At 37.2% G+C, this 10292-nt stretch overlaps 2 protein-coding genes across 3 annotated transcripts; both read right to left on the bottom strand.

The window, feature by feature from the left end:
• Nucleotides 1-576: 576 nt before the first annotated feature.
• LOC140986342 (uncharacterized) lies at nucleotides 577-5830 on the bottom strand. Its single transcript, XM_073454542.1, has 2 exons — nucleotides 5564-5830; nucleotides 577-5035 (listed from the first exon to the last, which is right to left on the bottom strand). The coding sequence occupies exons 1-2, from the start codon at nucleotides 5600-5602 to the stop codon at nucleotides 839-841; spliced, it is 4236 nt and encodes a 1411-aa protein (XP_073310643.1). The 5' UTR covers nucleotides 5603-5830; the 3' UTR covers nucleotides 577-838.
• An 895-nt stretch (nucleotides 5831-6725) lies between these two features.
• On the bottom strand, nucleotides 6726-9910 carry LOC140985751 (protein NRT1/ PTR FAMILY 4.5-like). Of its 2 annotated transcripts, none has more exons than XM_073453664.1 (6): nucleotides 9755-9910; nucleotides 9592-9661; nucleotides 9288-9505; nucleotides 8272-8709; nucleotides 8074-8198; nucleotides 6726-7862 (listed from the first exon to the last, which is right to left on the bottom strand). In XM_073453664.1, the coding sequence occupies exons 3-6, from the start codon at nucleotides 9483-9485 to the stop codon at nucleotides 6902-6904; spliced, it is 1722 nt and encodes a 573-aa protein (XP_073309765.1). In that variant the 5' UTR covers nucleotides 9486-9505; nucleotides 9592-9661; nucleotides 9755-9910; the 3' UTR covers nucleotides 6726-6901. The 2 variants fall into 2 exon arrangements, with proteins under 2 accessions (XP_073309765.1, XP_073309764.1); XM_073453663.1 differs by having other exon boundaries at nucleotides 9592-9673; nucleotides 9763-9910.
• Nucleotides 9911-10292: the final 382 nt, after the last annotated feature.

The following is a 10292-nucleotide window of genomic DNA, read 5'->3' as shown; positions in this document are numbered from 1 at the left end:
ATATAAACTTGAATTATATATGCATGTATATGATTTTTTTAGCATATGCTACATATTATTGACTATTTTATCCATGTTTTTGAATAAAATTTATATTAAATACATTTCACTTGATATAATCTTTTGTAAACAAGCTTGTGGATTACGTCGGCTCCTTGAGAATATTTGTTGCGTAATAATTATGTGCTGTATTTATCTCATCACCATCTTGTTTTTACTGTATTAAAAAAAAAAAAAAAAAAAAGTAGTTGTTTCAAGTCATGCCAAGTGCCAACCAAGATGATTCCATCCCAATAAAAGTGGAATAAGAGAGCCAAGGACTCCACAACAAAATCTGTTCAGGAGTACTGGATATTACACACGTTCCTTAGCTACTCGGCTCAGTTTTTGCGTTCTTCATCAGTAGAAATGGCAAAATATATATATATATATCAATAAACTTATGTGTACTGCAATCATGCTTCAAGTCCTCACTGAAATAAGGTGGCATGGCCCCTTCAATGTCTTTTCTAGGAGGATTTGTTCTTAAATCAAATACCATGTGTAATTCACATGCCATGTAATAAAACAACACTGTTAACACAAGTAACATAACTGTATATAAATCAAACAACCAATAAATTGTATATCCTTGTGCACAAATATACAAACCACAAACCAATGGGAACCATATATCTCAAAGAAAATCTTCCTAGTTTGCACAATATTCACTACAACAGTAGTATAATAAGCAATCAGACAAAAGAATCACACTTTTGATAAAACGAGTCACACAAAAAATTAATCGAAACCATATCATACTTCTGATACTTGTAGAAATTTCTTCCGTCTTGAGACGTCATTTACTAACCTCGTCGCCCTCAGGAACTGGTGTTTTTGAATGTGATGATTTACCGATGATGGCTTTCTTTGCCTTCGCTAATGAATGTTTAACCATCTTCATGATGTTGTTTGGGTGCTTATGTGTAGACTTCACCGAAACTTCTTCTTTACACGCATCTTCTGGTACTTTTGAATGCTCTGATTCATTGGTAGTTTCTGTCTGAATGTCAGTTTTGGTTGTTTCATCTTCTCGTTTCTCTTGCTCCAACTTCTCTTTAAATGAGTGACCGATGCCTTCTATTTGCGTTGCAGCCTCACATTTCTCAGCTTCTTTTGTTGCTTCTTCATCTCCATTCCCCTCAACCTCTGCTTCATTTTTGGTGTTTCCATTTTCGACCTTTTCGTTAGCTTCACTCTCAGTCGGCTTTGCTTCTTCACATGGAGTCAACTCTCGGGTAGTAACAATTTTTCCTTGTTGGGCTTCAGTTTCTAATTCAGTTTTCCCCGAGTCAACTTTCGCTTCTTTCTCCAAAGGCTCAGCATATGGAAGCTCATTCTCATGTTTTCCTGTAACTTTAGATTGGTTTACCAGTTTCTCCGGCGGTGTGGATTCGGGTTTAAGCTCAGCTTCTAAAACTTTCGCTTCTTTCTCTGAAGGTGCAGCAGCTGGGAGCTCTTTCTCATGTTGTTCTGTAACTTCAGATTGTTCAATCATTTTCTCCATTGGCGTGGATTCAGAAATTTTTTCAGGTTTAAGCTCAGCTTCTAAAACGTTTGCTTCTTTCTCCAAAGGCTCTACAGCTGGAGGCTCTTTCTCATGTTGTTCCGTGACTTCAGATTGTCTAACCAGTTTCTCCTCCGGCGTGGAATCGGAAATTTCTTCAGGTTTAAGCTCAGCTTCTAAAACTTTTGCTTCTTTCTCTGAAGACTCGGCAGCTGGAGGCTCTTTCTCATGCTGTTCTGTAACTTCAGATTGTTCAACAAGTTTCTCCTCCGGATTCGGTGCTGAAAGTTCTCCAGGTTTAAGATCAGCCTCTAAAACATTCGCTTCTTTCTCCACAGGGGCTTCCCTTTCTTTGGCAGACAACTTTTCTACCTTTTCCTCAACAGGTTCTTCCGTTGATTGCTCAGCAACATCCACTATTTTTTCGGGCTCAACAGACTTTTCTTCAATGGTCTCAACAGGCTTGGTTTCATTGATTTCTTCAGGTTTATTCTCATATTCTGAAACTTTCACTACATCCTCTGCAGTTGCATCCAACTCTTTTGTAGGTACTTCCTCCTTGCTTCCCACCTTTTCCTCGTCTCTCTCTTTTACAGATTGCTCTGGAACATTGATTATTTCTGAGGGTGGTCCGTATAAATTTTCTTCAACCAATTCAAGTTTTGATTCGTCCTGTTTTTCAGCAGGCTTGGTTCCTGAAATTTCTTCATGTTTAAACTCAGCTTCTGGAACTTCATTTTCTTTCTCTGAAATTGCCTCCACCTTTTTGGTAGGCAATTCTACCCCTTTCACAATCTTCTCCTTATCAATCTCAGGTGGTGATTGTTCTTGCACATCGGCTATTTTTATGGATTCATCTGGTTTTTCTTCAACTGAGGCAACTTCCGATCCCTCCAATTTTTCAGTAGGCTTGGTCTCTGCCGGTTCTTTGTCCTCGATTGCTCCCATCTCTTTAGCAGGCAATTCTTCTGCTTCTCCCAGCTTTTCGAGAACTGATACTGGAACATCAACTATTTTTTCCAGATCGATTGACTTTTCTTCAACTGATTCAATGGGCTTCGTTTCTGAAATTTCCTCAGGTTTAGACTCAACTTCTAAAACCTTGGCTTCCTTGTCTTTAGCTTCTTGAATTTCTTCTACTATATTAGCAGGTAGTTCCACAACTTGTTCAATACTTTTATCCTTTTCCTCAACAGCCTCTATTATTTCTTTAGGTTCGTCTGGCTTTTCCTTAGGTAAATCATCTTTTGATTCCTCTATTTTTTCAGAAGGCTCAACATCCGAAAATTCTCTCTGCTTAAACTCAGATTCTGGAACTATCACTTTTTTCTCCACATCTGCTTCCACGTCTTTTGCAGGCAGTTCCTCCACCTCGACCGACGATTGTTCTGGGTCGTCAACAATCTTCACGGGATCAACTGAAATTTTTTCAACAGGTTCAACACTCTTGGTTTTGGAAATTTCTTCAGGTTTAATCTCAGTTTCTGAATCATCTTCTTCTTTCACTGCAGTTTCTTCCACTTTAGCAGGTAATGTTTTCTCCACAATTTCCTCAATAGCCTCGACTGAAGATGGTTCAGCTGTTTTTGTTTGTTTGTCTACCTTTTCATCAACTGACTCGACTTTGAATTCCTCCTGTTTTTCAGCAGGCTCAGCTTCTGACACCGGGACTTCTTTCTCTACAATCACTTCCTTAACAGGCAATTCCTCCAAAATTTCAACCTTCTCCTCAACAGGATTCACTGAAGATTGTTGTGGCACTTGCACTGTTTCACCCGGTTCTTCTGGCTGTTTTTCAACTCTGGATTGCTCTAGTTTTTCAACAGACTCAGTTTCTGAAATTTCTTTAGATTTACTCTCAGCGCCTTTCACTTCTTTCTCTTCAATTGCTTCCACCTTCTCACCGGGATTTTTGTCTACATTTTCGGCCTTTTCCTCAATGGCTTCAATTGAAGATTGCTCCCCAGCATTGATTATTTTTTCTAGTTCATCTTTCTTTTTTTCAGCCTTCTCAACTTTAGGAAGCTCAGCCTCTGATTCTTTCAGTTCTTCATTTGGCAATACCTCAACATCACCTATGTATTCGCTAGCAGCTCTCTTAGCTGGTAATTGTTTCGAGACTTCAACTAATTTTTCTGGTTCACCAAGCTTTTCCCCATCAGCTGGCTCAACTTTCAATTCTTCCAGTTTTCCAACATTTTTGGAATCTAATTTCTCTTTTGTTTCGCCTTCAATTGTAGTTTTCTCCTCAGTATTGATTATTTTTTCTAGTTCATCTTTCTTTTCTCCAGCCTTCTCAACTTTAGGAAGCTCAGCCTCTGATTCTTCCAGTTCTTCATTTGGCAATACCTCAACATCACCAATGTATTCTCTAGCAGCTCTCTTAGCTGGTAATTGTTTCGAGACTTCAACTAATTTTTCTGGTTCACCAAGCTTTTCCCCATCGGCTGGCTCAACTTTCAATTCTTCCTGTTTTCCAACATTTTTGGAATCTAATTTCTCTTTTGTTTCGCCTTCAATTGTAGTTTTCTCCTCAGTATTGATTATTTTTTCTAGTTCATCTTTCTTTTTTTCAGCCTTCTCAACTTTAGGAAGCTCAGCCTCTGATTCTTTCAGTTCTTCATTTGGCAATACCTCAACATCACCTATGTATTCGCTAGCAGCTCTCTTAGCTGGTAATTGTTTCGAGACTTCAACTAATTTTTCTGGTTCCCCAAGCTTTTCCCCATCAGCTGGCTCAACTTTCAATTCTTCCAGTTTTCCAACATTTTTGGAATCTAATTTCTCTTTGGTTTCGCCTTCAATTGAAGTTTTCTCCTCAGTATTGATTATTTTTTCTAGTTCATCTTTCTTTTCTTCAGCCTTCTCAACTTTAGCAAGCTCAGCCTCTGATTCTTCCATTTCTTTGTCTGGCAATACCTCAACATCACCTATGTAATCTCTAGCAGCTATCTTAGCTGGTGATTGTTTCGTGACTTCAACTACTTTTTCTGGTTCACCAATCTTTTCCTCCACAGATGGCTCAGCTTCCGATTCTCTCTGTTTTTCAACAGTTTCAGTATCTAATTTCTCCTCTGGTTCACCTTCAGTCTTCTCAAAATTGGATTCTTCTGAAACGCTATTTACATCTGGTTCAGGATGAGGTACTTTCTCCACTTCTGCATTATCGTTATCGGAAGCATCCTCAATTTTCTTTTCCTCTTCACCAGGAGGAACCTCAACATTCTTATTTTCATTCTTTTGCTCTGGTTCTTCAACCAAAACAACGGATTCCTCCTCTTTCGGATTTTCATCAATATCAATTCCCTTTATGTTTTCGGTCACAATAGGTTTGGTTTTGGTTTCCTCAACCTTTGCTCCTGATTCAGCTGAAGTGGCAACATGAGCAGGTACTTCCTCAGGTTCTGGGCTATTCACACTCTCCTTTGGAGGACAAACTTGAACAGGCTCCAAAATTTTCACCTCCGGTTTTAATTCCTTTTCAACTTCCTGCAGTAAAACAAATTATAACAGATCTCGGCAATAAAGAAAGATATCATTTCTATATATCTGTTGCTGTTCTTAATTTCAAACATAAGACGTATGAAGAAGTACTCCAATCTTATGCATACAATATAAATAAGTTTATTACTGGACTACTTAAATTTACCACCATTTTTCCATCAGAAGAATTTTGCAAAAAAATTTGATTCTTGATGAGATTTCTTCTGTCGGAACCAGATAACTCAGAACTCAAAATTCAGAAAACGGGGCTTCTATCTTTAATTTTTCCAGTTTCGTGCAGTGAAAAAACAGGGAAAAAAAGCAGTTTCAGTTCTGCTATGAACTTCACGAACATGTGTGAATTCAAGAAATTTGCATCACAATAGACTATAAACTGCTTCTTGAATCATGTATCCAAATTCCCAAAGACCAAGTAGATCCCAGATATACTAAAAAAAGTAATAAAGAAAAATAGACACATTTACTTCAGAATCAACCGCAGAATCAAGAAAGTTAACAAGCAAGAGAACATACCTCAAAAGAATGATCTGTAACAGCAGTCTCGCTAGCCATGGTTGAATGATTTGTGATAGAAAAACAAAAGAATAGAAAAGAAAAGAAAGGATCCCTTCAAATTTAAGCTCACCAAAAATGAAAAAATCACTCTCTTTCCTCAAGGAAAAAAAAGGAAACAAACAGCGAAGAATGAAAAATTTCACATCAGTTATCATCTGTCAACAGTTAGTGGAAGTCCTTGAAGAAAAATTAAAAAAAATACCAAAATATCAGAAAATATTGTTATAATACCAATACCAATAACAATAACAATTTATCCAATAAACGAGAGACCATTCATTATTTTTTTTGAATAATACATGAATAAAGATGGAAATGAGGTGCTGTCAATGGGAAAGTGGCCACCTTTATTATGGGACCATATGAATTTAAATTAGCCAAATATTACTTCGCCAACAGTTGTCGGATTTTGTCGGATTTTGCAAAATCCAAAATTCAAATGGAGAGATCTTCGGCAAATTATATATATTGTATTCTTCATAAATGACGGCTTTTATTTTTGAATCTGTATATATAGATAAAGGTAATAATAGATAGATAGATATAGATAAAGGTAATAATTACAACGTTAAGCATATGTATATGTCATTGAGAATTTATTTAATCATGTAATTGTAAACTTTTTGACAATGATATTTGTAATTTAATTATATGATTTTAAGGAGTAGAACCAAAATTGACCATCGAGACATAGTTATTCAACAAAAAGACAAAAATGTCACAACACAATTCAAACTGACTAAAAATTGGCATTTTAGGTATTCTAATATTAATCAACGATATTTTATTGGATGGATTCAATAATTGAGAATATGGATCAAAATATTTTCGGATTCTTTAAAAATAATCCGGACAGATCATCACATGCAAGTCCGAAATTTGATTCCAATGCAATAAAATGATGTTTTGTCAAGATCTCGATTCTTTTGTTATAACTTTTGATTGGATTTGACGGAAAAAAAAATCGCATAGATATTTGTATAATTTGAATATATATTTTATATTCATAATTTATAATCGGTGGTCCATAAATTAAAGTTTGAAACATATATATAAATCTGTTGTATAATTGAATTTGATTGTATAACTTCTGATTGAATTAAAGGCAAGGAGTAAATTAATACGTGCGTTACGAATGACCATACAATTTTCATTTTCTCCAAATTTTTCCTTACAATCTTATTGTGGGCAAAACTACAATCCAAAGATACAATTTGGCTATGAATACGATAATGTACTAATTTCAACCTCTCCTCTCTCTCTTTTTTTTTTTTTTTTGAGTTTCCATCAACTTCATCAGTTTCCCTCCTTGCTTACCTCCGCCGCTCCAGGGGTGGCACCACCGCCATTTTCGCTAGCCTTAGACACATCTTCCCCGGCAGCAGCCGTTTTAAGGAATGGTACACCGCTCATCGACTGTGGTGCGCCCGCCGCCTCGTCTGTCGTAGCTTTAATAAGCTTATCATCTTTTTTGTACTTGTACCAATTTGCCCAATACAGATAGTTAAAAAAGTTGAGCACACTCAAGATTGACAAAAACCAGTAGAATAGATTCAAGTTGTTGTAATCCAAAAGTTTTCCATGCAACCACCCTTGTCTGCTGGGAGTGATTTTCTGTGTCACCGAGTTGATAACTTCCACAAAGATACTGCTCAGAAAATACCCGAAAGACAGAGAAATCCACGTGAAAGAAGTCGAGAGAGCTTTCATGCCTGCGGGGGCTTCTTTATAGAAGAATTCGAGCAATCCCACAAGTGTAAACATGTCAGCAATCCCAAAGATCCCATACTGGAAAGACAGCCAAAAAAGACTGATGGATTTCGAAGGATTCTTCAAAGAATAATGCTTTCTCTTAACTTCGATCAATGCTGCTGCTGCCATTGAAAGCGCGGATAGAACTAGGCCAACCCCGACTCGTTGAAGCTGAGTAATCCCGAACGGATGCCGGGTGAATTTCCGCACAAAGGGCACGAAAACACGGTCGTAGATTGGGATGAGAATGACCATGAAAAGTAAGGGGATAGCTGGGATTGATGCCGCGGGAACTTTGAATGATCCCAGATGGGGGTTCATGATGTAGCCTTGTTCTACAGAGAAGGTTTGAAGCTGTGCCATGCATGTGTTCATTATGATAGTGCTGCCTATGATTGGTAACATTCTAGTTAGAACTTTAACTTCTTCTACTTGTGTCACTGTGCAAACTTTCCATTGTCGGGGATCTGTGTTTTCTGGTAGAATTGCAGCTTTGTCCAGCCACCTAGTTCAGACAACATGCATGAAGAAAAAATCTTAAATATATATGTAAATTATATTCTGCCTAAATATCATTTTTTAAGTGTAATCACTTCAAATGTACAATTCCCATCATCTTGTAACTAAAGGGAAAAATGATATATATAAATTGATTTTATTGTACAGACAAACTTGTTTAAGTGATCATGAAGTGTAGAATTAAGACATAACTGTACCTGAATTGTTCCGTATGAGCAATTTTCGCCTCTGCGAATTCGGCATCCTTTTCGTTGATTTCATACAATTCACTATGGCTCTCCGGAGGCGACAAACCTCGATTTTTCGTAGCCACAACTATAACCTGTGGCAGAAATATAATCAATCCACTATTCTTTTATTATTTATATGGTCGCTGGAAGGAACATTATATTTACCTCAGCGATTCTGACAAGAGGGCTGCCTCCGGGGACTTGAATACGGTAAAAAGGACTTCCAAACGCCAGACAAGTGTAACCAAGAAACGCCCCGGTTGTCGTAATAAGAAAACCGATCCACCAGTTCTTGTTATTCGGGTTTGTAGCAACCCAAACAATGACCGTAACTCCAAGAAGTGCACCAGAAACAGTGCTAAGCATGAGCCAGTTGAAGTAGCTTGCCAGACCCTTGGCTTCTTTGGGATCTCTTGCGTCGAATTGATCAGCCCCGAGCGCCGGAAGAGCACCTCTTACCCCGCCGACACCGACGGCTAGCAAACAAAGTGATGAGTAGAAGTAAAAGCCCATTCCACCCTCCAAGCCATTAACTGCCTTCAAACAGGGCTCTTTCGGTAGCAAGTTAGGGTTGTGTGCTTGATATGTCATCATTGCGCAAGCCTGAAACATGGATGCACATGCACTTGTTATTTGAAGTGCACTGAGAAATATTCCACCATTGAGGCACATAAAATTTTTTTTTTTCTTTCTAAAATTCTAAATAAATAATTTCCATCTGAATTTGCCACTCCACCCCAATTATATATAATTTCTAGAAATGTGAACTTTAACTGGTTGTGCTTTCTTGGCTGTAAAATGAAAGTGATCAATACAACAAATATAAAATGATTAGTTTTTTCGATTAAATTCATTCAATCATCTCTTTGAACACTACCTTAGCACGCACGGATAAATAATGATACATATTAAAACTTTTAAAAAGAAGTACATTTCTTTAGCAGTTATTTAATATTTTTCAAACATACCAGAATAAACTGCATTTATCGTTTTTTTGGAACCCAAAAGGTCCCACGTACGATTTCGGACAGTGCCCTTGTAGTGAGCTCCGAACAAATATCAATTATTGGATGTACTCTAAAACAACGAATTTTCCTTATGTAACATAACATCAAATTATAAACAAAAGCAAAAGCAAAAGCAAAAGCAAAAGCAAAAGATAAGCAGGATAAGTTAATTACCACGACTTCAATCGTCCCGAAAATAAGACAGGTTTTGAACCTGTTGATATAGGTGTCGGAGATGAAACCACCAAGGATGGAGAGCAAGAAAGTCGATCCCATGAGATTTGTGAGCGTGTTGGCCGCGGGCGCCACATCGAAACACAGCCGGTACGAGAAATATATGACCAAGCTCACCATGTTGGCAACAAACCCCATGTTCTCCAATGCCAACAAAGCTACACACACATATATGATACATGTTATTTCGGATCATCGTCTCGAAATCGCATAAATCAGTCGAACAATACAAAGTTTTGCTGACCATATATGAAAGAAGTGGCTTTAAATCCTCCTTTGCCTTTGATTTTCAATGGGTTGTAAACGTTCTCAGCCTCTTCTTCCCCCTGTTAATCAACAAGATTAATGAATGAAACTGAACTATACATACAGAAATACACACACTAACAACCCGCTAATATCATGACATACTAACCATCGTTAATTCCGAGCTGAGGATTGTTGATCAGTGTGGGGGGTGAGAAGTATAATATATGTGAGTGAAAAGGGGAATGGATTAACGGTAGATATAGCAATGACAAATATTGTATGTATCGTCCGATAACATATGAATCATCGCCTAATTTCTTGTTTTTGCTCTGTCTCTTTAATTTCTTATACTTCTTTCTCTTTTATAATGGGAATTCAACTAGTGTTGATGCTTTGAGTACCAATGGGATGGTGCGGCACCTAAGTTTTGGCTTCCACTTTTCACCAAGCAATATAATTAGTTGTCCGTGTGAGTTCTCTCTACGCCCTCTAGCTATTATATTTGGAATATATATATGTCTATATATATATAATGCAAAAAAATCTCATGTGACATTTAGTATAACATTAACAATTGATCGACACGCGGTGTGTTTTTGTTGGTGTGATCGTTTTTTAAATATATATGTTACCAGTTCTAGTTTGATATGTATGACTTATCAATAATTAATGTAATATTAATCGTTGCAGATAATA

This window comes from Primulina huaijiensis, chromosome 10 (genome assembly GCF_012295235.1).
Source record: "Primulina huaijiensis isolate GDHJ02 chromosome 10, ASM1229523v2, whole genome shotgun sequence".
NCBI lineage: Eukaryota > Viridiplantae > Streptophyta > Magnoliopsida > Lamiales > Gesneriaceae > Primulina > Primulina huaijiensis.
This window is presented reverse-complemented; position numbering and strand designations above follow the sequence as displayed.

Bases quoted from the DNA above. Each gene is read 5' to 3' on its own strand.
- LOC140986342 (XM_073454542.1), bottom strand. From the start codon at position 5,602: ATGGCTAGCGAGACTGCTGTTACAGATCATTCTTTTGAG. The intron at 5,036-5,563 runs GTATGTTCTCTT...GTTTTACTGCAG, and splicing joins TTACAGATCATTCTTTTGAG to GAAGTTGAAAAGGAATTAAA.
- LOC140985751 (XM_073453663.1), bottom strand. The intron at 9,506-9,591 runs GTCAGCAAAACT...ATGTGTGTGTAG, and splicing joins AGCCACTTCTTTCATATATG to CTTTGTTGGCATTGGAGAAC. The intron at 7,863-8,073 runs GTACAGTTATGT...TGTCTGAACTAG, and splicing joins GCTCATACGGAACAATTCAG to GTGGCTGGACAAAGCTGCAA.